At 50.3% G+C, this 25404-nt stretch overlaps 14 protein-coding genes across 14 annotated transcripts; 10 read left to right on the top strand and 4 right to left on the bottom strand. All coding sequences in view use genetic code 12, as the record gives it.

Annotated features, from left to right (window-relative positions):
* Window positions 1-753: 753 nt before the first annotated feature.
* ULP2 (SUMO protease) lies at window positions 754-2079 on the bottom strand (the record flags this gene model as incomplete). Its single annotated transcript, XM_034159140.1, has 1 exon — window positions 754-2079. One exon carries the CDS (start codon window positions 2077-2079, stop codon window positions 754-756), a length of 1326 nt encoding a protein of 441 aa, XP_034014514.1.
* Window positions 2080-3115: 1036 nt separating this feature from the next.
* VTC3 (vacuolar transporter chaperone) lies at window positions 3116-5518 on the top strand (the record flags this gene model as incomplete). The annotated part of the gene is made up of 1 exon (XM_034159139.1): window positions 3116-5518. The coding sequence occupies one exon, from the start codon at window positions 3116-3118 to the stop codon at window positions 5516-5518; it is 2403 nt and encodes an 800-aa protein (XP_034014513.1).
* A 459-nt stretch (window positions 5519-5977) lies between these two features.
* On the top strand, window positions 5978-6532 carry DIURU_000845 (coatomer subunit zeta; the record flags this gene model as incomplete). The annotated part of the gene is made up of 1 exon (XM_034159138.1): window positions 5978-6532. One exon carries the CDS (start codon window positions 5978-5980, stop codon window positions 6530-6532), a length of 555 nt encoding a protein of 184 aa, XP_034014512.1.
* A 483-nt stretch (window positions 6533-7015) lies between these two features.
* Window positions 7016-8131, top strand: DIURU_000844 (uncharacterized protein; the record flags this gene model as incomplete). Its single annotated transcript, XM_034159137.1, has 1 exon — window positions 7016-8131. One exon carries the CDS (start codon window positions 7016-7018, stop codon window positions 8129-8131), a length of 1116 nt encoding a protein of 371 aa, XP_034014511.1.
* A 112-nt stretch (window positions 8132-8243) lies between these two features.
* Window positions 8244-9272, bottom strand: NOP1 (rRNA methyltransferase; the record flags this gene model as incomplete). The annotated part of the gene is made up of 2 exons (XM_034159136.1): window positions 8244-8914; window positions 9029-9272. The coding sequence occupies 2 exons, from the start codon at window positions 9270-9272 to the stop codon at window positions 8244-8246; spliced, it is 915 nt and encodes a 304-aa protein (XP_034014510.1).
* Window positions 9273-9944: 672 nt separating this feature from the next.
* On the top strand, window positions 9945-11042 carry DIURU_000842 (uncharacterized protein; the record flags this gene model as incomplete). The annotated part of the gene is made up of 1 exon (XM_034159135.1): window positions 9945-11042. One exon carries the CDS (start codon window positions 9945-9947, stop codon window positions 11040-11042), a length of 1098 nt encoding a protein of 365 aa, XP_034014509.1.
* A 19-nt stretch (window positions 11043-11061) lies between these two features.
* HXK2 (hexokinase 2) lies at window positions 11062-12483 on the bottom strand (the record flags this gene model as incomplete). Its single annotated transcript, XM_034159134.1, has 1 exon — window positions 11062-12483. One exon carries the CDS (start codon window positions 12481-12483, stop codon window positions 11062-11064), a length of 1422 nt encoding a protein of 473 aa, XP_034014508.1.
* A 742-nt stretch (window positions 12484-13225) lies between these two features.
* On the top strand, window positions 13226-13813 carry DIURU_000840 (peptide alpha-N-acetyltransferase complex B subunit; the record flags this gene model as incomplete). Its single annotated transcript, XM_034159133.1, has 1 exon — window positions 13226-13813. The coding sequence occupies one exon, from the start codon at window positions 13226-13228 to the stop codon at window positions 13811-13813; it is 588 nt and encodes a 195-aa protein (XP_034014507.1).
* Window positions 13814-14332: 519 nt separating this feature from the next.
* Window positions 14333-14662, top strand: RPS21B (40S ribosomal protein eS21; the record flags this gene model as incomplete). Its single annotated transcript, XM_034159131.1, has 2 exons — window positions 14333-14356; window positions 14423-14662. The coding sequence occupies 2 exons, from the start codon at window positions 14333-14335 to the stop codon at window positions 14660-14662; spliced, it is 264 nt and encodes an 87-aa protein (XP_034014506.1).
* Window positions 14663-15340: 678 nt separating this feature from the next.
* Window positions 15341-17050, top strand: DIURU_000838 (glycogenin glucosyltransferase; the record flags this gene model as incomplete). Its single annotated transcript, XM_034159130.1, has 1 exon — window positions 15341-17050. The coding sequence occupies one exon, from the start codon at window positions 15341-15343 to the stop codon at window positions 17048-17050; it is 1710 nt and encodes a 569-aa protein (XP_034014505.1).
* Window positions 17051-17706: 656 nt separating this feature from the next.
* TIF (translation initiation factor eIF4A) lies at window positions 17707-18969 on the top strand (the record flags this gene model as incomplete). The annotated part of the gene is made up of 2 exons (XM_034159129.1): window positions 17707-17835; window positions 17908-18969. The coding sequence occupies 2 exons, from the start codon at window positions 17707-17709 to the stop codon at window positions 18967-18969; spliced, it is 1191 nt and encodes a 396-aa protein (XP_034014504.1).
* Window positions 18970-19106: 137 nt separating this feature from the next.
* DIURU_000836 (uncharacterized protein) lies at window positions 19107-21083 on the top strand (the record flags this gene model as incomplete). Its single annotated transcript, XM_034159128.1, has 1 exon — window positions 19107-21083. The coding sequence occupies one exon, from the start codon at window positions 19107-19109 to the stop codon at window positions 21081-21083; it is 1977 nt and encodes a 658-aa protein (XP_034014503.1).
* Window positions 21084-21443: 360 nt separating this feature from the next.
* MRP2 (mitochondrial 37S ribosomal protein uS14m) lies at window positions 21444-21791 on the top strand (the record flags this gene model as incomplete). Its single annotated transcript, XM_034159127.1, has 1 exon — window positions 21444-21791. The coding sequence occupies one exon, from the start codon at window positions 21444-21446 to the stop codon at window positions 21789-21791; it is 348 nt and encodes a 115-aa protein (XP_034014502.1).
* Window positions 21792-21848: 57 nt separating this feature from the next.
* DIURU_000834 (putative ubiquitin-specific protease) lies at window positions 21849-25202 on the bottom strand (the record flags this gene model as incomplete). The annotated part of the gene is made up of 1 exon (XM_034159126.1): window positions 21849-25202. One exon carries the CDS (start codon window positions 25200-25202, stop codon window positions 21849-21851), a length of 3354 nt encoding a protein of 1117 aa, XP_034014501.1.
* Window positions 25203-25404: the final 202 nt, after the last annotated feature.

Raw genomic sequence — 25404 nt, 5'->3', positions numbered from 1 at the left:
GCGGTTGCGAGGTCGACTGAAGCTCAGGAAGCATGATTGGGTAAAGTTGACGTCGTGTTTATTTGTACTCGGGGCTCAAGTGTCACAAAATGTTCAGCCAGGTTTGGTCAATGGTAGTTTTTTGTATATAAGGCGAACGAGTGACTCCATACATATATTGACACTTCAAACCAGGTGAGACATAATAAGCTGTTGAACACCAGTCACTTCCACCTGATGGAGCAGTTACTGGTCAAGTAGTAAAGAAGACAGATCCTCTTAACAACCAACGACAATGGGTCCGTGTAAGGGGCTGATAACCACTTTCGCACCCAGCCCCCCGATCTATGGGAATCAAGCCATGAATACTTTCCAATTTAGGTCTTCCATTTGATTCAATCCTCATACAGTCACATTAGTCTTAATAACCCCGCGTAATTATGAATCTAGGCTTAGCCCGAGATCGGGATCCTCGACGCTAAATATATGACCTGCTTGACGCAGGCGATAACTCCGTCAATTATATATATGAACTAACGACATCCCCCTCCTCAGCAAAGTTTAGCAAAGATAATGGAAAAAGAATATGCCTGTGAGTATACCCGAGTACACACATTTGGACTGGTGCTGTTGTTTCGCTGGAAACACATGAGTTATCGGCATATGGCGATGACGATGGGAGCACTGTCGGAGAACCGATGCGCCGGAAACTCGCCGCTAAGCCGACTTATGCTTGAAAAATATAACGTTGGGCTATGATATTACATATGTATGCTATGGAAGCAATTTGGTGTTGAGGATTTCAAAGGCCATGCGACGACGGATCGTCTTCATGTCCTTTTGGCTGTAGGTCAACTTTGAACCCAGGGCGAGCATGCGGGAGTTGGTGCAGGTGAAGACACCGCAGTCATAGCCGTTTAGCTGCTGAGGCGACCCTCCGTGAGGAATGATATCGTAAGTGACTGCTGGCTTCCCTAGACGATTAGCTTCACCGTTCATATACTCTTGAAGCTGTACGCAAATCAGGCGACTACCAGACTTGTCAAGGGAATCGTAGTAGGTGATGGTCCGCTTGTCGTTATCAATCACTGTCACCGCCCAGTGCGTGTTGTTGATGTTGATGGGCACGATCACTCGATCCTTAGTGAACAAATCAAGCTTTTTCCGGCGGGCCCAGCGCGCCACCCCCAGATAGCCCTTAGCGGCTAAGGTGGTGTAGAAATGAGTCGTCCACACCCACACCTTAGGGTTAGCCTCCATCACCAAGTTATTATAGTAGTCGATGACGTTATCGTTGAGCCATTGCCTATCGGCTAGCGTGCGAAGGTCATTAGGGGTGATGTCGATGTTGAATGCAGACGCCACCGGCTCCGCCAGCCTCAGTTGCCACGCCTGCGTCACCTGTTGTAACTGTGAGTCCGTCAACGGCTTAACTCCGGTGGGTTTCGAGGCGGCCACTCGGCGCCGATCAACCTCGCGAAGGAAGTCGTCGTCAGCGAAGTGGTCGTTAAACGAGTAGGCAGGAACATCTTCTAGCGAGTAATCAAGGATATTGACGGGAGGGGCAAAGTTCTTGTAGTACTGCTCCACAGATTTGATGTAGGTGTCATTGGCAACGGAGTCATTGACTTCAATGTCTTCGTAGGCATCGATCTCCATCAAATCATCATCGTCGTCATCATAATCTTTAGGGACGCCACCAAAGAAAAGGCTAGTCCCATATACTGGTGCTTGATTGCGGGGGATGAGCTGGTTAGGCGGTTGTTGAGGTTCGGGGGTCAGGACCTGTGGCGGCGAAATTGAGGCCGGCTGAGAGATCTCATCAGCATCTAATGGTGTCAGACTGCGTATAAACTGAGACGGAACATGGACCAATCCTTGTGATAATGGCAGAGGCAGCGGTGGCGTCGGCAGCGGCAGCGGGGACGGCTGTTGCGCGGGGTGGAGGTAGCCAGCTACCACACTCACCACGCGATCCCACAATGATTGCCGCTGGGGAGGCTGGTGTTGTGCTAAAGACAGAGCATTGCCACCCTCCTCATGTTCCCAATCGATCTCGTTCAACGGCGGCCCGCTGACGAGGACGGCCAGTGACGGCATGGCGATGGGTGTGCGGTGCGAAGCGAAATGCGACGCCTCTAGTATACACTGTTAGAGAATAATACACCCCAAAATAATTTTAAGAATGAAGTATTATTTATGAGATTTTGAATGGTGTCGAATGGGGTAAAGAGATAATTCAATATGTTTTCATGAAGAATACAACAGAGTCATATCGGAGTCAAATGGTTGTTATAAACCGTCGTCGTTCCTGATAAGTAGTGCAATTTAAATGAAAATTAGTATTAGCCGTAAATGGAGAGAGTTAGTTTCTGATTGTAATCTCATTCATAAGACATTTATGGCTTAGAGACTAGTAATCTCTCAGTGGGTGCCTCGGCACGACACAATAACTCCTTTTATGTTTGTGGCTATTGAGTGCTGGCTGGTCGGGTGCCGACACTAAAAGCGTGTCGTCGTCTCGGATACAGGAAGACAATAGCCCCACGAGTGGGCCGCTGCACGCCCGGGGTTATCGTCCTATATCCACCAGTGACATTTCGCAGGCTGGTATCTTTGTGCATGGGTAATAAGCCTCGAAAGGCTGCCGACGTGCCTTACTCCCTCGCCGTAAAACCGCTACAATAATGGGATTTTACGTACGATCACCAACACAGCATGCTCAATAAATTAGCACTTCTCCCAGACTCACTTTACCCATCGTTTTAGCCATTATTTCCCTCGGTATCAACTCACGGCTTTAGCACTGGCTGGACGCCGTGTGTCGCGGACGCGGCCCCCTCGGCAGCTGGGCCTATTTTTGTCACCCCTCCCACAATGCAACGACAACGAAGCCCCGGGACAATAATACATTGCTGCCACGAAAAAATTCTGACCAAGTTGACCCTCGAAGTAGTTTTTATATTCTCCAACTCATCGCTAAACTTATTCACGGTAGTCTCCACAAAAACCCTCGAGAGGGGCGCCTTTTCTGCCCGCAGCCTCGTTTTCCCCCACGTGGGTTGCTTCCAATATGTACTTTTGTAGGCGAGCATAATAGGTCTGCGGATCGCTGTCGGGGACGAATATATTTACCATGCCCGACCTGCCTCAAGCCCCCGCTGCCGACAGTGACAAGGCAATGTTGTTTTCCAGCAAGTTGGAGCACGAGACCTATGCTCCGTGGAAGGAGTACTACATGAACTACAACCACCTTAAGAAGCTACTTAAGGAAGGCGTCATCCTCAAAAACAACTGGACCGAGCAGGACGAGCAGAATTTCGTCCTGGCCCTCGACTCCGACTTGGACAAAGTGTTCCTGTTCCAAGCGAAAAAGTTCGACGAGCTCAACGACCAGCTTAACGTGTTGCAACGCCAGACGACCCTGGCCGACAAAAAGTTCGATGTCGACCAATTCTCCACGAAATTAGAGGACATTCTCCACCAAGCACAGGAGCTCGAACACTTCCAGCGGATCAATTACACTGGTTTCACCAAGATCGTCAAGAAACACGACCGTATCCACCTGGACTACTCGGTGAAGCCGTTGCTCAATGTGCGGCTCAAGAACTTACCTTTCCACTCCGAAGACTACTCGCCGTTGTTGTACAAGATCGGGACGTTGTTCCAGTACCTTCGTGATAACTATGGGGTGTCGGAATCGTTGACTAAGCTCTCCAGTTTCAACGATGCTCTGAACACTGACTTCCAATCGTTCAAGTTTTGGGTGCACAAGGATAACTTGATGGAAGTGAAGACGATGATCTTGCGTCACTTGCCGGTGTTGGTTTACGGTAACCAGCACGGTGACAACGCCGAAGATGACGACTCCGGCGACGACGACGACAGCGCCTCCAACTCCAACTCCAACGACTTGACCATCAACTGTCTCTACTTTGACAACGACAACTTTGAGTTGTACAACTCAAAGCTCACTAAGATCAACAACCTGCGCACGTTGCGGATCAAGTGGATCGGTAAGCTTCAGGATAAGCCCAAGATCGTCATGGAAAAGAAGCAGTTCGATGCCAACGCCCACTTCTCCATCGACGAGAAGATCTCGTTGAAGCAAAAGTACATCAACCAATTCGTCATCAACCACCAAATCCCTCCTAAGCTCGAAAAGATCAATGACCCGGCCCAAGTGAGAGACATCGCCGAATTTATCCAAGAGAATAACTTACAGCCGATGCTTAGAACTGTGTACAAGCGGACGGCGTTCCAAATTCCTGGTGACGACAAAATCAGAATCGTGCTTGACCTGGATATCACTTTCATTCGTGAGGATGCTTTCGACCCGCAATTGCCCATTCGTGACCCTCACCAATGGCACCGTACCGATATTGACCTGAAGCTGGCCAACCCCCTCCAATACTTGCGTAAGGGTGAATACTCTCAATTCCCTTACACCACTATGGAGATCAAGATCAAGAAGCTGGTGATGAACAAGTCGAAGTCGATCAACTGGATCAATGACTTGATCCACAACCTGCACTTGGTGAAGGAGATTCCCAACTTCTCCAAGTTCATCCACGGTACTGCTCTGCTTTACACGGAAGACGATAAGCTTGATAACATCCCCTTGTGGTTCAACGAAATGGAAAACGACTTGACGTTCAACCCTGAGGCTTACGTCCCCATCAAAGCCCTCACTGAAGACACCCCCGAGTCACAAATTGAAGTCATCAACGATGATGACAATATCCTCAAGTTCAAGGAAATGGTCAACAAGACTAAAGACCTGTACCAACCGCGTTCGCTGAGTTTCTCGGGGCTGTTGTTGCTCGGAGGTGATGACAACTACGACGGGCCCAAGACCCGCATTCCTCGGATCCAGGAGATCACTGAGGATGAAGAAGAACAACCCACTACCGGCGCCGAGTTATTGACTGATGAATTGTCGTCGTCCGACGACGACGATGATGACGACTACGACAACAAACGTCGGGGTCCGCTTTCTAAGCTTTTGCAGCTCCCGTCGCAGTTCTCTAAGCTCATTGATGTTGATCTGGAAGATGAGGAAATCGAATTACCCGCTGGGGTGTCCAAGCCTGATCTGTGGATCAAGAATGCCGGCCCCATTAAGGTTGAACCTAAGGTGTGGCTTGCTAACGAGCGTACTTTCAACCGGTGGTTGACGGTTACCCTGATGCTTACCACGCTTACGTTTGTCGTCTACAACTCCACCGATAAGCTGAACTTCTCCAAATTGCTGTTAGTGCTTGCCGACGTCTACTTCTGCCTTACCCTTTTCGCCTGTGGCTGGGGCTACTACATCTACATGAAACGTCGCCAAATCATTTTGGAACGTCTGTCGAAGCATTTGGATAATGTCATCGGCCCGTTGGTGGTGGCGGTTGGTTTGATGGGGGCGTTGTTGATCAACTTCATCGGTGGGTGGCGTCTGTTGTCGGGAACCGTCGACTTGGAGCTGGCCTTTTACGATGCCAACCCCTTCCACAAGTCGGTGCAATCGTATGTCATCGACATGGTGAACTAGCTGTTGAACGAAAAAGAATATCAGTATATAATAACAAACTAATTTATTGTAAGTCTAGTCTGGCCCTCTGTAGAATTGGCAATGTGATAATACAAAAGTATCTTGCAAAGCTATAGGAAAAACTTGTGTCGCGTTGCTTCTATACTATACTGTAAGCTGTTTCGAATTCATTTGCAAATGAATATGCAACCCCATCATCTCAGCCTCTCATGATGGCCATCCTAAATGTGGATCGTACCCTCCCCAAATCGATAGTAAGCCTTGAAGAGAACAAATTTTGTAGTACTACCATAAAATTATTGGACATAGGAACGACCTGATCCTCAATTCAAATCCCGATTCCAATTTTAGTCTATTTTTTCCTCGTGGTCGAGTTACAACCATTTGTAGTGGGCGACACGCTGACACGTTCGCACGGGTCAATTTTCGCAAACGGCCACGCCATACCCTCCACCATTCATGTCGGCAAACATCCTGCTTTACCAGGTGACACTGGTGCTTCTTCTCGATAACGAAGGACACCGGTTGTTTGCCAAATACTACCACGACGAAGATCACGCCTCGCTCGCCCAGCAACGGAAGTTTGAGCAAACGCTCTTCCCCAAGATCAACAAGGTCAACGAGGATATTTTGTTATACGACAACCACTTGGTGGCTTACAAACAAGTGAACGATGTGCTTGTGGTTGTGGTGGCCAAGATCAACGAGAACGAATCCCTCATCTACTCGGTGTGTGCCAACTTGACTGAGGCCCTCACCATCTTGTTGGACAACTCGTTAGACAAGAACACGGTGGTGGAAAAGTACGACATGGTCAGTTTGGCCATTGACGAAACTGTCGACGATGGTATTATCATCGAGATCGACCCCGCCATCATTGTGTCGCGGGTCACCAACCCTCCTGTGGCCAACGCTGTTGATAACATCAAGATTGACATTTCCGAAAGAGGCTTGTTCAATGCGTTTTCGTTTGCTACGAAAAAGATTGGCGAGAGATTGCAACAAGGTATCTAGGCACCCGGTGTGGCTGTGTATAATAGACATATAGTGACGATAAAAGTCACCACGAGAAACGTGCAAAGTGTAGTTAACTATATTGGAAAGTATCGAAGACCAATTTACAGTCAATTGTGGATTTTCCGCCAGCTAAGTCTTCAAAATTGTGACTGTTTTAGGTCTGGCATGATTTGAAACAAAACAAATTTGAGGGTAAGGTTCTATAAAACCCTATATATATTTTCTTATTGCCATAGATCTCTACAAAGTCGAATTCAAACCAGGGACGTTATTTCCACAACGAATCCATTTGCCTGAGACGTGAGTTGTATGGTGCCATCAATTAAAATCACCACTTAAGGCCGCATAGAAAAACTGTGATGATTTCTTCGAGTATTGATATCTAATTTAATCATTACATCTATTGGTTTGCTGCATTTTTATTTCCGGATCGCTGTCCATCACGACCACGGTGACCATAGTCTACGCGCATCGCTAGCGATGTCGGAACGACGGCTCCGCAGCAAGGACGAACGCACTGGGCTGGCCCGAGTGCTTGATTTTGAGGCCCAGAACCCATGGATATACAAGAATAAACCCATCAAAATTTCGCGTGGTTCTACCGTCGCCAACCCTTACCGATACCCCATTGAAGAACTGCTGGCAACAGCGCCGGCACCCCGACCCCAGACGATCACACCAGCCAAACTTGAGCCGCCTGAAGTCACCTACGATCCATTGACTGATGGAAACTACGAGAAATTTCACCGAAAGATGATGCTTTTCGAGAAGGTACGAAATAATGAGGACCGGCTGCGCATGCTTAATGAGTTCCTGATTCTCGAGGAACAGCTCACTCAATTGCTTCGAGAAGATTGGGGGCGACACATCCACGATATTGTCTACATACATAATCGCTCCGATGCCAATGAGGTAGCGTTCAAGCGAGATTTGGCCATTAGAGAGGTGATGCGCCTTCTCGGCAAGTTCTCCCACTGGAAGCACCGAATGAGTCGTGTAACTAGTGAAGTAAAAACTGGTGAAGGGTGGCCAGGGAGTTTTATTCATGATGATAACTATCAACGCAGTCGGGACGAAATCAGAAGCTTACAAACGCGTCGCTGGGCGGAAGAATTTGGTAGCCGGTTTCGCTTGGTGCTTGACAGGAATCATACGGTGATTATCGATCCCGTTAAGCCTCCGGTGATTGTTAATCGAGCTGATCAAGTCGTGGGACCAACGAAACGCCGATTCCATGAATTTAGTTGGACTCCCTCACCAGCACCCGTGGCCACCCCTAAAACTAAACGCGTGAAAATCCATACTCCTAGTCGCCTGGTAAGAAAGAAAACAACAGTGGCGAGCACGCAGCTTGTGCTTACCAATGGCACTACTCCATTGGCGATACTATCGCGACCAGCTACATACTTTGTCACTCTCCCGGTGTGTCTGCCAATCCCGATCAAAGAGCTCGCCAGTCCGATAACTGGGTGGGATTCATTGAAAGTGTATGCTTCCAGTTTTCTGCTTCCTCCAGCCGTCAACCAATGGCGTCTTCAACACCATAACGATGGCAAAAAGAGTATACTCCGAAGGAACCGGCTAGTCAAAAAATAGAAACAATGTCCAATAGCATATTGCATAATACCTTTACCTCTTGCTGACATCATGATTACAAAAACCTATCCTTTCTTTTATTACTATGGTACAAATGAAAACAATTCCCCGTTTACTTCTTGACGCCCGATCTCATGTATCTGCCGACGACGATACAATGGTCTCTTTCATAAGGTTCCAAAGTCAACTGTTCGAGCGGCTTGATTCTTTCTTCTCTCAACTTTTGCACTTCACGAGCGAACACGGTTTCGGCATCGACGGTCGAGTCGATACAGTTGGCCTTGATGGAGATGATGACAAGACCACCGTCCTTCAAGAACATGTGCGAGTTCAAAGCGATGATTCTCGCTTGATCGGGTTGGGCGACATCGGCGAACACGGCGTCAACCATACCCACGAGCATACGGTACTTTTGCGGGTGTCTGGCGTCATCAACAATGGGGATGACGTTAGGTCTCTTCTTGGCCATACCAATCAACTCTCTACCGGGACGGTGGGAGAATTCCACAGCGTACACCAAACCTTCAGGGCCGACAACGTCAGCGACGTGCGACACCGAGGTACCGGAGGCGGCACCCAAGTACAACACCTTCTTGCCGGGGGCAATGCCCAATTCGTCAATACCACCCATGATACCGGCGGCAAGCTTCGATCTGAAAGGGTTCCACACACGGTATTCGATCTTGGTGGCGGGCTCATCGCCGGCACCGGGTTCTTCGACGGTTATTCTCTTTTCCCCGTACACGGATTCACCGGGAGCAATGTTCTTGGTGACAAGCAAATCTTCCTTACCACGGGCAATGAAAACGCCGGCGTGACGGTGCTATAATAGTTAGTCTCTCATCTCATCGCGAAATTGGTTGTGGGCACAGAAAAGTCTGTCCCCGTTGAATGTACTTACAGGTTCGATGACCACCTTGGCACCACCTCTGGCACCACCTCTGGCACCACCACGGCCGCCTCTGGCGCCGCCTCTGCCGCCTCTGGCACCACCTCTGGCACCACCGCGGGCACCACCTCTGCCGCCGCCAAAGCCGCCTCTGGCGCCGCCACGGCCACCACGACCACCGCCAAAGCCACCTCTGGCACCACCGCGAGCACCACCGCGACCGCCTCTGCTAGAACCTCTGGAGAATGCCATGTTTATCTTGTTGTTGGTCTCAAGAGTGAGTAGGACTTGAGATGGGACAGAAATTTTCAGTGGTGCGATGAGGTTTGCGGGTGTGCATATAATTGAAAAAGGGTCCCTCTACCACCGTATAGCAGTCGCCGGAAGCTTGGAAGAGATAGATTTAGTGATGGTTGTGATTAACATTATCATCATTACTTGACTCAAATATGCTCTAGAAATTTGGACCTTGTGTTAAGGGTCACGTGGGGTCAGCACCTGGCCGATAACGAGCTGGCAGCACGTTACTGCTTACCAGCGCACACCCCTATCGCGTGGATCCGTTACCTGTTCGAGTTCGGTGCGTGCCAATAATAATTTTCGGGCCCTTTCATCACGAACACGGCCCGTGGCCCCCAGAGTTCGCGCCGTGTCGCCGCACGTCACCTCTTCCCCTCACCCATTGCGACAGTGGTAAACAATGGCCCATTGTCGCTGATTCCTTTCTTTCCTCGTAAAAATTGTCTGTACACTGATTCGTCTGTCCTGATCCGGAAGTGGTTTGGTGTCATTTTACGCCTGGTCTGCAAAAGCAGGCCCTACCAGCACCACGTCGCCCTAACTCCGTATCGTCACGCACTAACCGCTAGCGCGATATTTACACTTGCCCCCACCACCTCAATAAACCCTCGACTTCCGACGCCAATGGCAGCTAACTACATCTGGTTCATTGTCGCGGGGACCCTCGTGTGTGGTGCCGCCAACTCGCTCTTTACCAAGTACCAGGACAACCAATGTGTCCGCGACTGTGACACCGACCACCCCAAATTGTTCGAGCAGCCGGCGATCCAGACGCTCCAGATGTTCGTCGGCGAGTTGCTGGTGATTGTGGTGTACTGGCTTGTCTATACTCGCAACGGTAACACCGATCCTCATACAAAACTCACGGTGTTTGACAACACCCGGCTATCGATCCCCGCCATTTGCGACTTGTGTGCCACCACTTTGCTTAACGTGGGCCTTGTCTTCACTCCCGTGAGTATCTACCAGATGACGCGTGGTGCCCTCGTTTTATTCGTGGCGCTCTTATCGGTATTGTTCCTTAAACGGCGCGTTACTAAGCTTGAGTGGATCTCGTTGCTGTTGGTGACGATGGGGATTGCCCTTGTCGGGTTTGCTGGGTCTAGTAACGGTAAGGGCCAAGGTTTTAGTGGAGGGGTAGTGTTTGGCATTGGTCTCGTGGTGTTGGCGACCCTCGTCCAATCTTTCCAGTTCGTGGTTGAAGAACAAATCCTCAGCGACCACCCCGTGGTCCCGCTTCAATTAGTCTACTGCGAAGGCTTTTACGGCCTGGTGATCATCATTGCCCTCATGGCGATCCTCCACGTGATCATGGCGATGGTGTTGCCTCCCAGCCAATTCCTTGACTCTCCGTTTAACATCGGTGAGCTGGTGCTGGAGTTAGTCGGCAATCGCAACGTCCTCTTGCTGCTGGTGCTTATTATGATCTCGATTGCCGCGTTTAACTACTGTGGCATCACTCTCACCCACAAGATCAGTGCCACCACCCGCCTGACGGTGGACACTTGTCGTACGCTTTTGGTGTGGTTCTGTGCCCTCGCTGTAGGCTGGGAACAATTCAAATGGCTTCAAGCGGTGGGGTTCGTCGTGCTTGTCTTCGGCACCTTATGCTACAATAAGGTGTTGCAGCCCGAACAATGGAACTGGGTGCCGCTGTCGCTTAAGGAGCCGGTGCTGTTGGACCCTACTAATGAGTACTTGGAGGAACGAGAGGTTTTGTAGCTTAATTAAATTATAAGGTCTATTTGGAGTCCTTCTTCACCCCGACCAGAAGCCCTTCACGTATACGGCGTTCCGTCAACGCGGCGATCACCGCCGCCCCCACACCGGAACCGTCTTCAGCGTGGGTAATAGTAATGGGGTCTTCCTTCAGTTCCCATTGGAAGATATCCCGCAACGCTTGCGCTGCTCTTTGCGGGAAGTGAGGGTACTTTTGGTACAACGAACCATCGGCAGCACAGTGGGCCGAAGTATAGCCACGCTTCTTACAGGCAGCAGCAATGCCACACACCGACAACCGGGCCAGACGAATGCCGATGAGCTCAGATAATTTGCGGATAGCTTTTCTTTCTTCCAAAGTGGTGGAGATACCCAATTCGGACTTGAAAAGACGTTCGACTTCAGTCAAATCGGCAGTGTCGTCTTCTTCGACCAGGGCGGGGAAACTGGTGTCCATGACAAACTTCTTGTCGAGCTTGGCGGTGTCTTGGCCCTGGAAAATAGCACCCCTTTCCATCATTTCCAAAAGCACCAATCTCAAGATTTCCCCAAGATAGTAACCGGAAATCATCTTCTCAAACGCCTGTTGACCGGGACGAGGCGACTCGTCATCAACAGTGATGTCAAAGCGGGTACGGGGAAGGACAAGGTGTTCATTGTCGAAGGAGCCGTACTCGCAGTTGATGGCCATCAAAGTGTCCGGAGAGATGTCGTCTTCAAGACGCCCTTCGAGTTTGCCGACGTCACAACATCTTTCGTAGTAAGCACCGTTACACCCAGTACCGTAGATGAGCCCCATTTTCGTCTCGGGGTCTGTGTAGGCGGAAGCCACCATCGTCCCCGTAGTGTCGTTAATCACCGCGACAATATCGATGGGGATATTGCGCTTAGTGATTTCGGCTTGAAGCATAGGAACCACGTCGTGGCCTTCAACACCATCGATGTCCCAGCCTTTAGTCCATCTTTGCAAAATGCCTTCTCTGATCAGGTATTGAGTGGCAGGGTAGGAGAAGGTGAACCCAAGGGGCAAGTCGTGGTCGACGCCGTTAGGGAAATGTTGCTTGACAAAGGCATCAAGCGAGTCGGCAATGTTGGTCCACAATTCCTCCTTGGTGGCAGTTCTGATGTTTTCAGGGAGAGCGTACTTGTGTTGTTCGGTGGTGAAGGTGCGGTCGCCGTTAAGGCGAACGAGCACCACCCGCAAATTGGTGCCGCCGAGGTCGATGGCGAGGTAGTCACCCTTCTCCTTACCGGTGGGGAAGTCCAACACCCAGGTCGGGTTCATGGGGATGTTGCCCCCGGCCTTGGTGAGGCCCTTGGCGAGCTCGGTAATGAAATGGGCGGTGATCTGCTGTAACTTCTCCGCCAGCACCGTGAAAAGCTGCTGGTATTCTTGCAACGCCTGGTCAAGCGACTGCTTGCCGGTGGGGGTCGATTGGCTCATATGGTGGTAGCAATGCGGGGCATCGTTGCTGGTTATATGTGCCGGTAAAGATTGTGCAGGGTCCCTACCCGGAAAAACTTTCGCAGGAAAACGTCAGTTTCTGTACTCGCATGAGTTATGATCGACAGGGCTGAAACTAAGTAAATTGAGCAAGTGCAAAATAGGCGCGACGAGAAATTGAGGCACGGGTGATGGATTCGATTAATTTGATGATGGAAAGTGAAATTTTAGTTGGCGGTAGTCGTAGGGAGTTGTAAAACCGGCGGACCAACGCACTCCGGATTTTTTAATGCAAGCGCTGATGTCCGTTGACCGGCGGCACGCTGACATAGCGGCGGTGCTACTTAGGATCTCGCGGGCTTTAAAATTTAACAATATCCCTCAACGGTTATCTCGCTCTACTAGGGCCAATCACGGTGGGCTTCATTGTAGTTTGTCCATTACACTATATACAAACGGGCGCGGGTAGCGGCGGGGACTTGGCCATTACTTGAATTGCTTCGCGATGAAGTGGTAGATGATGGGGGTGGCCCAGATGAGCCCGGCGATGATCCCGGCGTTCTTGAGGGTGTCGTAGGCGTATTGCTCTTGCAACTTCTTTTGTTCTTCCGAGGGTTGGCCACCGTACATTGTGTGAAAGGTTGAAGATGGCGGTTGCCGATCGATGAAAAGCTTTTGGTGCGCGCACCGTGATTGGCGCTACCATTCGAACTTCGGAGACATAGTTGAGGAGGGGGTAGTCATGACGCTGATCGAACCGTTCCAGATTGAGGATCTTCTCGATGCTAACTCGGTCAACTTGGACCCGCTCACCGAGAATTTCAATCTCCTGTTTTATATGGAGTACCTCAACGAGTGGCCGGGGCTCTTCTTCAAAGCCACTGAACCTTACAGTCTGTTTGGCCATCTGAAGGAATTGGCGGGCTACATGATGGGGAAAACTGAAGGGCAACTTGCTCGTAAAGAATGGCACACTCATATTACTGCGGTTACCGTTCAGGATACTTACCGTCGTATCGGGTTGGCGCTGGAATTGTGTCTCCAATTAGAGCGCATCACCGCTGGACCGCCGCATAATACTTTGTTTGTCGACTTATTCGTTAAAGTGACCAATGAGTTGGCTCGTAAGATGTATGAGAAGCTTGGCTACAGTGTTTATCGACGGGTCGTGGGGTACTATGGTGGGAAACTATCAGAAGATCGCACCGCTATCAATGATGAAATCGACGCGTTCGATATGAGAAAGTCACTACCATGTGACGAGAAGAACGAAACGGTTCGTGAACATGGCGAGAAGTTCTATGTGTTGCCGCAAGAAGTAATCTTTTAGTCCTATACTATAAGTAACGACAGTCATGATATAGAAATTGCATAAGTAAATTACAAGGCACGTACTTGTCGTGAGTCGCGCTGCTTCCAGAAATAAACTACAATTTATGGGATATTTGCACAACGTGGGTTAAAATTGAACCAAGTACAATAAATGTAGACCACGTATGACCATCCGAATTATGTACCTAAGTTTTATTACGGATGGTTTCATTCAAATATGATGACGTCGACCTTATACAACTACGTGGAGCAAGCCGCGTGAGGCACCTAGAGTCAATGATCATGGTTGAAAAAATCAAGTGAACCAGCTGAGACCATCCCAACACATCTAATCATCATATTGTACAGAGTTATGACGATATTGTCCCGTGTTGTCCAACTATTCCTTTTGGTTATTATGATTTCATGACCTCAACTTGGTCACGTGCGATAGGGTTGTCAGACCTAGCTCACCCTGCGCGAGCCCTTCGAAAAGACCAAGCGAAAAATTCGCTAGCTTACATACTCAACCGTCAATATGGAAAACGACAAGGGTCAATTGGTATGTGTCCTCAAACCTCCGTCAGGCGGTCCTATACGCTCCCCAAACGATATGCTAACATAATAGGTCGAACTTTACGTCCCCAGAAAGTGCTCCGCCACTAACAGAATCATCAAGGCTAAGGACCACGCCGCCGTGCAAATCAACATCGCCAACGTTGACGAAGAAGGCAGAGCCATCCAAGGTTCCAACACCACCTACGCTCTTTGCGGTTACATCAGATCGAGAGGTGAAGCTGACGACTCGTTGAACAGATTGGCCCAAGAAGATGGCTTGTTGAAGAACGTCTGGTCTTACTCTCGTTAAGACTTTTGTATCATAATAAAAGGTAATAGAAAGCGGAATGTTTAACGACTTTTGAATTTTTTATTGTAATTTTTACTAATAGAGATATATCTGGATATTTGGGTTTTTTGTGTACCAGGTGAGATGGGACTGTTCAGCTGGCCAAACAGCGTACTCGGGGACTGTATAAGTAGGCTAGCAACCAAAAGGTCTGCTGCACCGAACAAAATTATATTAGTGCTGCACCATCAGCCCAGCAATGCCGTAGCCTTCCCATTCGGGGACCACCGTCCCGCTTCATGCGGTTGTGGGCCCAGTTCAGTTACTCAACAACAACAGAAGACGCTTATCTACGAGTGACGATCGTCAGCTATCATGACCCCCCGTGTGGCGCTTGTTCGAGATAAACAATAGACCAGTGAATCGAACCCCACACCGCTTGCTTGCCCTCGAGGCTGCATCGTAGGTCGGCCCTCCACTTCACAACCTCTTGTTATATTTACCCCTCGTGGGTCTCACACACGGTTTTATCCTCAGAACTTTCCTCTCTGTGAAACACTCCCCCGCCTCAGCGCAATGCGGCCATCTATCTGCGGCAACCCCAATTTGTTTACTTTTGTTTCCCGACCACTCCAGACAACACAAGACCGTTATTAACTGTTAGTGCCGGCATCGAACAAGTTTGACCACTGCCTCCAGATGAACCCGCCGCCCCGACTTGCGGTGTTTACCCTTTTATTTAACCCAAGCTATTTGCCGGGAGCCACGGTATTGGCGCTAGCCGTCCGTCACCAAGTGCAAGCCCGCCAGTGGGCTCAACCGCCGACCATTGGCGTGTTGGTGGATACGCTGAAGTTCTTACCCCACCAATTGGATGTGTTGCAGGCTCTCTTTGACGAGGTGATTACTATAGACTCCATCGTCCTGACACAAACAGACAAATTATGGGGCGACCTCGGCCGCCCCGAATTGGCAGCGACGTTTTCGAAGGTTTGGTTATGGCAACTCACCCAGTACGACAAAGTGCTCTATTTGGACGCCGACACCCTTCCGTTGAACGCCGGTGACGCCCTGGTGGTGGACCTTTTGACTAAAGTCGACGTCCCCCCTCACTCAATCGCGGCAGCTCCCGACTCTGGCTTCCCCGACGTGTTTAACCTGGGGGTGTTGTTACTTACTCCTAACTTACACGACTTCTCTGGGTTAGTGGCGGCGACCAAAATTCCCGACCTGCTGTTTGATGGTGCCGACCAAGGTTTACTTAACCAATACTTTAACCCTCAACCTGACTGGGTCACCGAGACCAACAGCTCCAACTGGATTCGTCTTCCCTTTGTCTACAATTGCACTCCGCTGGCTCAATACCAATACTCGCCAGCCGTTAAGTACGTGTCGCAACCTGAAGTGCCTGACTTGGCTGGTGCTGCCATCCCCGATCACCAGGCTAGTGTCGATGACTCATTAGTTGACCAGTTAGCAAACTACCATCAGGCGGCGCTTACTTACATCCGTCATAATCTGGGGATCAAGCTTATGCATTTCATTGGCCCCAACAAGCCGTGGTACCACAAGGAAGCCTCGGTGTATGCTCCTTGGTGGCAGGCTTGGGAACTGGCCTTCGGCAACTTGAGTGTACACGGTCTTACTCGCGACCACATCACACCCCAAGTGGTCGACCGCGTGGGCGAAGTGTACTCTAGGCCGGCTGAGCATGACAAACATATTTCCGAATCTAAGCCGACTGAGACGCACCAAAGTCACGAGGAATCAGTTCAAGATGACCACTTACCCGCGTATCAAGATTTGTTAGTGAACCCCCACCTGTACGACGCGTTCGGAACGGCACCGGAAACATCGGCCCATGAGTGGAATGCGGCAAAAGAGGCACCCCCGCCTCAACCTAGAAATACCCAAACACACGACTTCACCTTGCTTGAACAAGGCATGAGACTGTTCCAAAATGAATGGGACAGAAACCCTGCCATTGACCAAGTTGAAGAAGATTATGCCGAGCTTGACGCTCAAAGACCGCCTCCCCCGCAACAGTTTGAGCCTTACAAAGAAACCCACGCTCCTCCTCTTAGTCTGGCGTTAGAATATAACTACGTCCCGCCCGAAAGAGTATTCGAGGGCGATGACTACTTCCCCGTGCACCGTTTACCTAAACCTAAGCCTGCCCGCAAGCCTCAAACAGAAGAGGTTGTAGCTGATGACGAGCAATCCGACGAAGCCCTCGAGGAGATCGCTGAAGAAAACTTGTTGGACCTGGACCTCGAAGAAGATGTCACGGTGCAAGAAGACATCGTCGAGGTGGAAACGGAAGTTTTGCAACCGGAAAGATCGAAGTTGTTCCCGTGGGAATACAAGTCAGATGTGGAAGGGGTTACTGCTGAACGCGTCTTTGACTAATAACTTAAATTAATTGAAAATTTCCATAATTATCACGATCATCATCGTGCGATAAAAGTAATTGCTAATCAAACCTTATTGGTGACACGCGACATTTGCCATCTCAAATACTCCTGAATGGTCTCGGTCACACTAATTGCCTTGTAGCGATATTCTTTGCGCACGGCTGCCGCAGTGCGCATTCCAGAATTCGATGCGTTTCCGTCAATTGAGCAAACGCGTCCACGAGGAATCAACCTTAATGATCCTCATCACGAGTGGCAAAGCCTGCGTGACTTAACGGCTGATTCAAGTATTTTGGCTAAGCGTACTTTTACCATGCAAACGTCATCTTTATAGGTTATTGAGGGACGCCATCGGAGTTCGCCGAATTGTTGAGACCGCGATGAGCTGCCCAACAAAATGATATTCAAACAAGCAACTGATTCATGTCAGTTATATGGGTTCAAACAGATAAAAATTTGCTGGCTTTTCTCGTTCGAATTGAGCTGGCAAGGTTGTTATATAGTTATTACCCCCTTAGCCTCCTGCACTTAACCTAATCATCTCTCACCTGCACATATTGATGTACACGTGACCTTTACAATGGCAAACGAAAAATTCTCACTCCCATTAAAACCACCCGCAAATAGTTTATCCTTAAAAAACTATCCATCATGTCTGCTGAAGGCCTTACTGAAATCGACGGTCAAATCGAAACCAACTACGACACTGTTGTCTACAAGTTCGATGACTTGAACTTGAAGCCCGCTATCGTCAGAGGTATCTTCGGTTACGGTTACGAAGTATGTATTCGATCCGGCATCGCTGCCCCAAAATTTATTGTCTTTCCAAGCACCATATACTAACAATTTTAGTCGCCCTCGGCTATTCAACAAAGAGCTATCTTGCCCATCACTGAAGGTAGAGATGTCTTGGCCCAAGCTCAATCGGGTACCGGTAAGACTGCCACCTTCACCATCTCGGCTTTGCAAAGAATTGACGAAAACGAAAGATCGACCCAAGCTCTTATCCTTGCCCCCACCAGAGAATTGGCGTTGCAAATCAAGAACGTCATCACCTCGATTGGTTTGTACTTGAACGTCACCGTCCACGCCTCGATTGGTGGTACCAACTTGGCTGACGACATCGACGCTTTCAAGTCGGGCGCTCAAATTGTTGTCGGTACTCCTGGTAGAGTCTACGACATGATTGAACGTAGATTCTTCAAGACCGACAAGGTCAAGATGTTCATTCTTGACGAAGCCGATGAAATGTTGTCGTCGGGTTTCAAGGAACAAATCTACAACATCTTCAGATTGTTGCCCGAAACCACCCAAGTGGTGTTGTTGTCGGCCACCATGCCCCAAGATGTGTTGGAAGTCACCACCAAGTTCATGAACAAGCCGGTGAGAATCTTGGTCAAGAAGGACGAATTGACCTTGGAAGGTATTAAGCAATTCTACATCAACGTCGAATTGGAAGACTACAAGTTCGACTGTTTGTGCGACTTGTACGACTCGATCTCGGTCACCCAAGCCGTCATCTTCTGCAACACCAGAGCTAAGGTCGAAATGTTGACCACCAAGTTGAAGGCGGAAAACTTTACCGTGTCTGCCATCCACGCCGACTTGCCCCAAGCCGACAGAGACACCATCATGAAGGAATTCAGATCGGGTTCGCTGAGAATCTTGATCTCGACCGACTTGTTGGCCAGAGGTATCGACGTCCAACAAGTGTCGTTGGTCATCAACTACGACTTGCCCTCGAACAAGGAAAACTACATCCACAGAATCGGTAGAGGTGGTCGTTTCGGTAGAAAGGGTGTGGCGATCAACTTCGTCACCGAAAGAGACGTCGGCATGATGAGAGAAATCGAAAAGTTCTACTCGACTCAAATCGAAGAAATGCCCGCGGACATTGGTTCGTTGTTCAACTAGGTTTAATGGTTAATAGAAATGTGACTGGTTACTAAGTAATAGTATTGAACTGTAGAATTTGGTGTCGGGGGCGTCGCCTGGACAACGTGGCACGATAGTTGCCGTAACAGGTTTCACAAGTTTCCCGTAACGCGTATATGCAGGACGCACCCATCCTCGTTAAAAGACTAGCAGCCACGCCTCACACCCCTCCGAAGCTCATGGCGCTGCCCCTCGCCCAGCTACGGCTATCCAACGCGGGTGCCCCTCGCAAACGAGTCAAGGCACCGGCGGATGCTCTCGAGGAGCACCAGCGGCTGAAGTCGCCGCCATCTCGCCCCAAGCTGCCGCCGATTGTCGCCCCTGAACGCCACGCTCAGGACGACTTTGAGCTTGACATGACAATTCCTACTTCTGTCAGTAGCGATTTTGAGAACCTGGTGGACCACACCCTTGCCAGTTCGTCCTCTCTGCCGGCAGAAGACGAAGAAGTGGGTGACTTTTCTGTCACTGACTTCAAAAAGGCCAACGAGCTCGCCACCCTTTTCCTCGACACCCGCAAGATTCTCCGCGCCGATTGCAATATTGTCGACCCACTTTCGGCCGAGTCCCATACTCATCTGGGTCTGGGGCCGACCAAGCTGACGATATCGGTACTGAGACAGACTCATTTGCGGGCAGAAAAGGTGAAACTGATGATCGCCGTCAAGTACATGTACATCCAGAGACAATACGATTTGAAGGAAACCAAGGCGCATATACGGTATCCAGGTGTTGAAGGAGTTTACAATCCATTGCAGATCATCCGCAACCGCAAGATCAGAGCCAAGTACCACGAGTACCCGGGCCAATTATCGATCAAGACGCTTTCGTTGGCGTGTAATGTGTTCTCCAAGCATAACAACCACAGCCACTCAAAGCGTCCGTGGAAAATGATCTGGCTGGTAGAACTTAATGAGTTCCTAAGTGACCCCGGTTGGCGTCATCATCATTGGCATGAACTCGTTAATGGTAAGGGCGAATTGTGGTTCCCCGAACCGGTCGAGAATACACAAAAACGGCAAGCATTATACGACAAGTTGTTTGAAGAGACCAGCAGCGAGGACGATCGCAACCACCACCAGCTGTGGCGTAAACTGCGTCATCGGGGCTCTAATGGTACCGACAATGAACGCGGCCAGCGTCGTCGTCGTCGTCTGAAGTCACCAATGAAGCTTCGGGACCGCATGTCACGTAACTTGCAACGGCGTCATAGCTCCCAACTATTAGGTTCGCTGGACGAATTCGATCTGAGTCCGAGCTCGGCGCCGCCGGCGGAAGAGGACGATGACGGTGGTCTTATCATTAGCGTTCCTCATCAAGGGCAGGTGCCGATGATCACGGTCGAAGACGCCACGGGCGTCAATGACGTCCACTTTAATCATGTCACTAAAGAGGTCGACTCTAAGCCGGTTGAGGGGGACCTGACGGTCAACTCAAAGGCGCCCTCGATACTTGGTGAGCTTGAGCGCAGTAAAGGGCAAACAATTGACACGATTGAGAAGGAGCTCACGGTGATTCGCAAGGACTTTGCGTATCTTGGTGCGGTGACAAAGCTTCGGCTTAATTATTTGTTAAATGTGTACCCCGAGTACACTCACCGGGTGGACGATAAGCTTAACCAGTTGATGAAACAAGACATAAGTCAGCTTTTGGCCACGGTGGTGACGATTAACGACAATCAGTTACAAATTTTCGAGCGGTTGTTTACCGCTTATTCCAAAGAGGTGCTGCTGGTGTTGCATTTGGCTCATGATAAACATAGTATTGAGATTGATCACTTACTCAGTGCTCTGGACCGGCTGATCTCGGAGATTAATACGCTGATGTCGTTGGAGTCGCGTAAGCTTAGCGAACGGCTCGACCGTCTCTCAGCCAAGGTGGCTGACTCGTGTGGGGTGACTGAACGTTGGGGTGCTACCAAGGCCCACTTGCCCACGATCAGTGAAGGGGGTTACCGGTGGGTGTATTTCATTTTAGAGACATTAATTGTCATGTTGTTGTGGTTGGTGTGGGTGGTGGTGAATGTGTATAGAGCGGTGGCATATGTCATTGGTTTGGTTATACGGGTTATTAGGTTTGTTTTGTTAGGTTAATGAATAGACTCAGGGAAAGGAAATAATTTGATGTGGTTGGTGGCAGGTTTGCCTTCATTTCTTCAGCAATAGTGAATTAAGTAGTATTCAAAAACAATCGCAATTCTAAGACCCTCAAAAGTATAAGGTTCCTACTTCAATCCACTTGTAAAAGATCATATACGAACTAATCTTTAAGGATCAATGACACGGGAAACTCATAACATTGATGAAGATTCCACTCGAAGCAAGGAACCCAGAGCATCTTGGAACTTATTATTTCAATTTTTCGTAACCTCGACTCTCATTTCTCCATACCTGTTGGCGGATTTTTCGCTTACCAAAGACTTAAGCGCGGGATCGAAAAACTTCTTCATCGCCATGCCGTTCCGGTTCCCCGTGAAGTTTGAGGTGCCCAAGCACTGCTACGTGAACGCCCGGGTGCTTCGGGACCAGTTCAAGCGGTTGCAGTTCGAGGAGCACGAGGTCACCCGCAAAGCCCTCAAATACATCCTGCGCAACACCGAGTTGCCGCTGAAGGTGCGGTTGGAAGCTCAGTTGCAGTTGACCCTGATGCCCAAATACACCCTGTACAACCAGATCCGCGACCGGTGTGTGGCCACTGGTAACGCCAAGTCGGTGATCACCGACTTCAAGTTGAACAGAACCGCGTTCAGAGAGAGGGCCCGCGCCGGGGTGCTTCCGGGGGTGCAAAAGGCGTCGTGGTAGACGACCATGTATATAGCTATTACTTTGAGGGAATATATTTAACGAACGATGAACTAATTAATCTTCCAACTTAGGTGAGTGAGTCACGCGTTCGTGGCCCAGCCCCGTGATGTGAACTTTCTTGGTGGTGTCGCCTTTCTCCAAAAGCCGCTGTTTGCGGACCAGGGTATCGTCCAGTGCGTAGAGATCGTCGTCCAGCTCGTGGACGAACTCCGGTTCGGCACCGCTACCGCTGGAGGTCTCCAGCTCCGGATCCAGCTCCAGATCGGCGCCGGTCTCGACGCGGTACCGTTCAATTTGCGACGCCACCGACGTCATCCGCTCCCGTGCCAGCTCTACCAGCGCCTCAAATTGCTGGCGACCTTCAGCGACAAGCTGGTGGAACTGTTCCAGTCCTACCAATGGCAGCAGGCGGCGTTTGCGGTAGAATAAAAGGTAGGCAGCACCGGTAATCATCAGCTGAGGGTCGGCTAATGGCGACACTTGCGAATCGTTGTAATTGTACCACTTACCGTCACGGTTGTTCTTGACACAGGCGGTGTAGTGGCCGCCACCAAGCCCCCCGTAGTGGTTATCGACGCCAATGAGATCGTAAACCTGCTCGTCGCCAGGACCAGCGATATAGGGCAGGAGGTCCAACCCTTCGATGGGGAAGTCGACCACCATCTCGATCTTATCGGCAAACGCCCGCGCCGACGAGAACCGCTTGAGGTGGATGGTGACAATGTCGCCACACCGCCACAACTGGATCAGCTTTGTCGCCTGCTTGTGCTCCTTACAGTTGGGGCAGTACCACAAGTCGTGTTCGCCAAGCACTTCCGGCTTCAGGAACTGGGCTAAACAGTCGTTGAGGGAGATCTTCGCCTGTCTTTGTCGCAAGTATGCCCGTTTCAGCAGCTCAAGCAGCGGGTTGTGCATTCGAGGTATGGGGACGTCAAACATGAACTCTGCCCACGGCCCCCGACGCCATTCACACTGGAGCTGAGTGTAGCGAGTGATGAGAGGGCCACGAGGAGCGTCTTCCCACGCGATCGGAGTTGTGCTAGGAGTAATGCTTTCCAGCGACGCGAGCTCATCAAGCTTGTTATCGCTGTTGACTTCGTCCAGGGTCCCTATTTCCAGCGGTAACGCCCCCGTGATTGGTTCAGGAGGGTCTTGGTCGTCGTCGAGGAGGGTGCCGCCAAGCTGAGGCTCCAGCGAGCTCTCGTCGTCGTCCAGCGGACCCACGCTCATGAGCACCGGTACCTCAGGGGTGTTCACCACTACGTACTCGTCGTTGGCGAGGGCTTTGTGGTAGTAGAAGCGACGCTTAGCAGCAGGGAGAGCCGCCAGAAGTGGCGAGAACAGCCCGAGGTAGCCGCCATAGGGGACGAAAATGCGCCGATTATCCGCCAGCGCCATCTTGGTGTTGGTGACGTGGTAATTGATAGTGAAAAGCTCATCAGGGTTCACCAGCGGGTCGGCAAGCGACACGTCAGAGTCGTTACCGTCACCGCCGAAATCCTCACTAGTAAAGCGACGATCACCCCGTTCTTCGTAGTAGTCGTGGTGAGGGAGACGTTCTGAGGTGAAAATCTGTTCCAATTCCCACATCTTCGAGATGATGGTGCCAAAGCTATCGGCTTCTTCAGGGGTGAATTTGGCAAACAAGGGGATGGCCACCGGGGTCAGCAGCTTGTACGACGTGTCTTCAGACTCCAACAGCGTTTGTACGGGAACAATGATGTCAGTTTCATCATGAGGGATGTAGTAGATGACCACCTTGTCGTCCAGCGAGATTTGTTGCAGCACCGGTGTGAACCGGGTTTCCGACGAGTTGCTCTGGTAATCCTTATACACCTGGTTCTGGAAGATGTCGTAAATGAACAAGTCTTTGGCATCGACGCTGAGTTGGTTGGCGACGTATTTGCGCAACTCCTCCACCGACAGCGTCTTGGTAAGCTCGACTTCGTACTCAAACATCCTCAGCTCGCCGTCTCCTTTGAATAAGGTACCGTCGCCTAAATCTACCACGGTAAAGGTATGGTACCATTTCTTTTCAATAGGTAACGGAAGGGTGATGTCGTTAAAGGGATCGAAAGTAATCAGAGTCTTGTCGCATGAAGGGCATACGAGGGTCAGCTGGTAGAGACCCGTGAACAAGTCGGTGATGACACTAGAGTTACGCTGCTTGTACTGTTCCCAACACTTGTCAGCGAGTTCAATGATGGCTTCGCGGTTACCCACATCTTTATCGTCCAATTCAGGCTTCTCCAGGTATGGCTTCTCGATGATCCGGTTCAAGTCTTCGTGCAACGCGTCCAAAAGCCACAGAAGAAGTTCCTGCGAGTCCTGTTGCATGTAACCGTAGAACATTTGCGAGTAGCGGCCAATGGTCAGCTTAAATTCACGAGGAGCCAACGAGCCGCTGACCCCAGTGTCGTAAGTTTGTTGAAGCAACAGTCCGAATGCTTGTGCAACATCACCGTGGTAACCTAAAGGGTTCTCCTTGTTCAATTCACGGTAGTGGAGGTCAAAGAGGAAGTAGAGACACAACTCGGGGATGTGCAAAAGACACTGTAACGCCAGGTTCATGTAGCAAGTATTGCCCAAATTGCTAAGCCCCAACGTGCCGCCATGGGAAAGAGTGTGTTCGGCGTCAGGTGCCAGAATTTGCGTGAGGTAAGTGTCAAGAGGGAAGTGGCCCTGTTGTAAGGATTCCACCACCACGTGATATTCTTGTCCTGGTATGATACCTTGAGATGCTAATGGCTGGTCGTAAAGCGACGGAAGCACTAATTTGGGCAGGTACTGACGGATAAATTGAGGCACCAGAATATTGGTAGGAATACGGCCAGTGGTAGGGATAACCCAAAGCCGCAGACTAGCCGACGATACGCCGCCAATCTCATCAAGTAATGCTCCAAACGTCTTCGTCAGCAGGAACGGTACCAGTTTTGGTTCGCGGTTATAGTAGCCCCTTTTCTGAGTAGTGGCACTGAGCTTATGGACGATAAACACGGGGATGCGGTCCTCAAGCTTTACATTGTGAGGTGGCTTATCGTCGGATACACTGACAATGTAACGGGTAACTGGGGCACTGTGAGGGTTACTAACGCCAAAGCACAGGGTAAGTTTCGAGTACGCTTCCGGCAGTACCGCCCAGGTATCAGCGACAAGCAGTCCCTGAGGGTCAATAACCGTGTGGGAGTCGACGGTACCAACATCAGCCGCCAATGAGTCGAGATCGGTGTGTTCCAGGGTGGCGATCGCTTCGAGATATGTCCACGGCACCACGTACCAGCACTCGCCCGGGGCGGGTCGAGCCAGCTCCATCACCCGAGCCACGTACAGCTTGATCTCCTCGGCCAGAGGTGTGGCTGGTGGGTTGGCGGTGCCGTGCCCGCCGGCGTCAGCAGTGGGATCAGCCATGGTGGCAGCAACGACCCGGTGCGCGCTTGTGTGAGCGTGGCTCCAGCGGGGGGGCCATCGCGAGATGAGGTGGGGGAAATGGGTGGTATGAACGCCTAAAGAGATTTATTAAAGGTGATCTGAGTAAAGAATTGTGTTAGGAGTCGAATGGTATACAATTGTGTTGGTTCATTTGAGGTTTTGGCTAGTTTACCGGGGAATT

This window comes from Diutina rugosa (genome assembly GCF_008704595.1).
Source record: "Diutina rugosa strain CBS 613 chromosome Unknown scaffold3_size541584, whole genome shotgun sequence".
Taxonomy (NCBI): Eukaryota; Fungi; Ascomycota; class Pichiomycetes; order Serinales; family Debaryomycetaceae; genus Diutina; species Diutina rugosa.
Note: the sequence above shows the minus strand (reverse complement) of the source record. Positions and strands in the feature narration are given on the sequence as shown.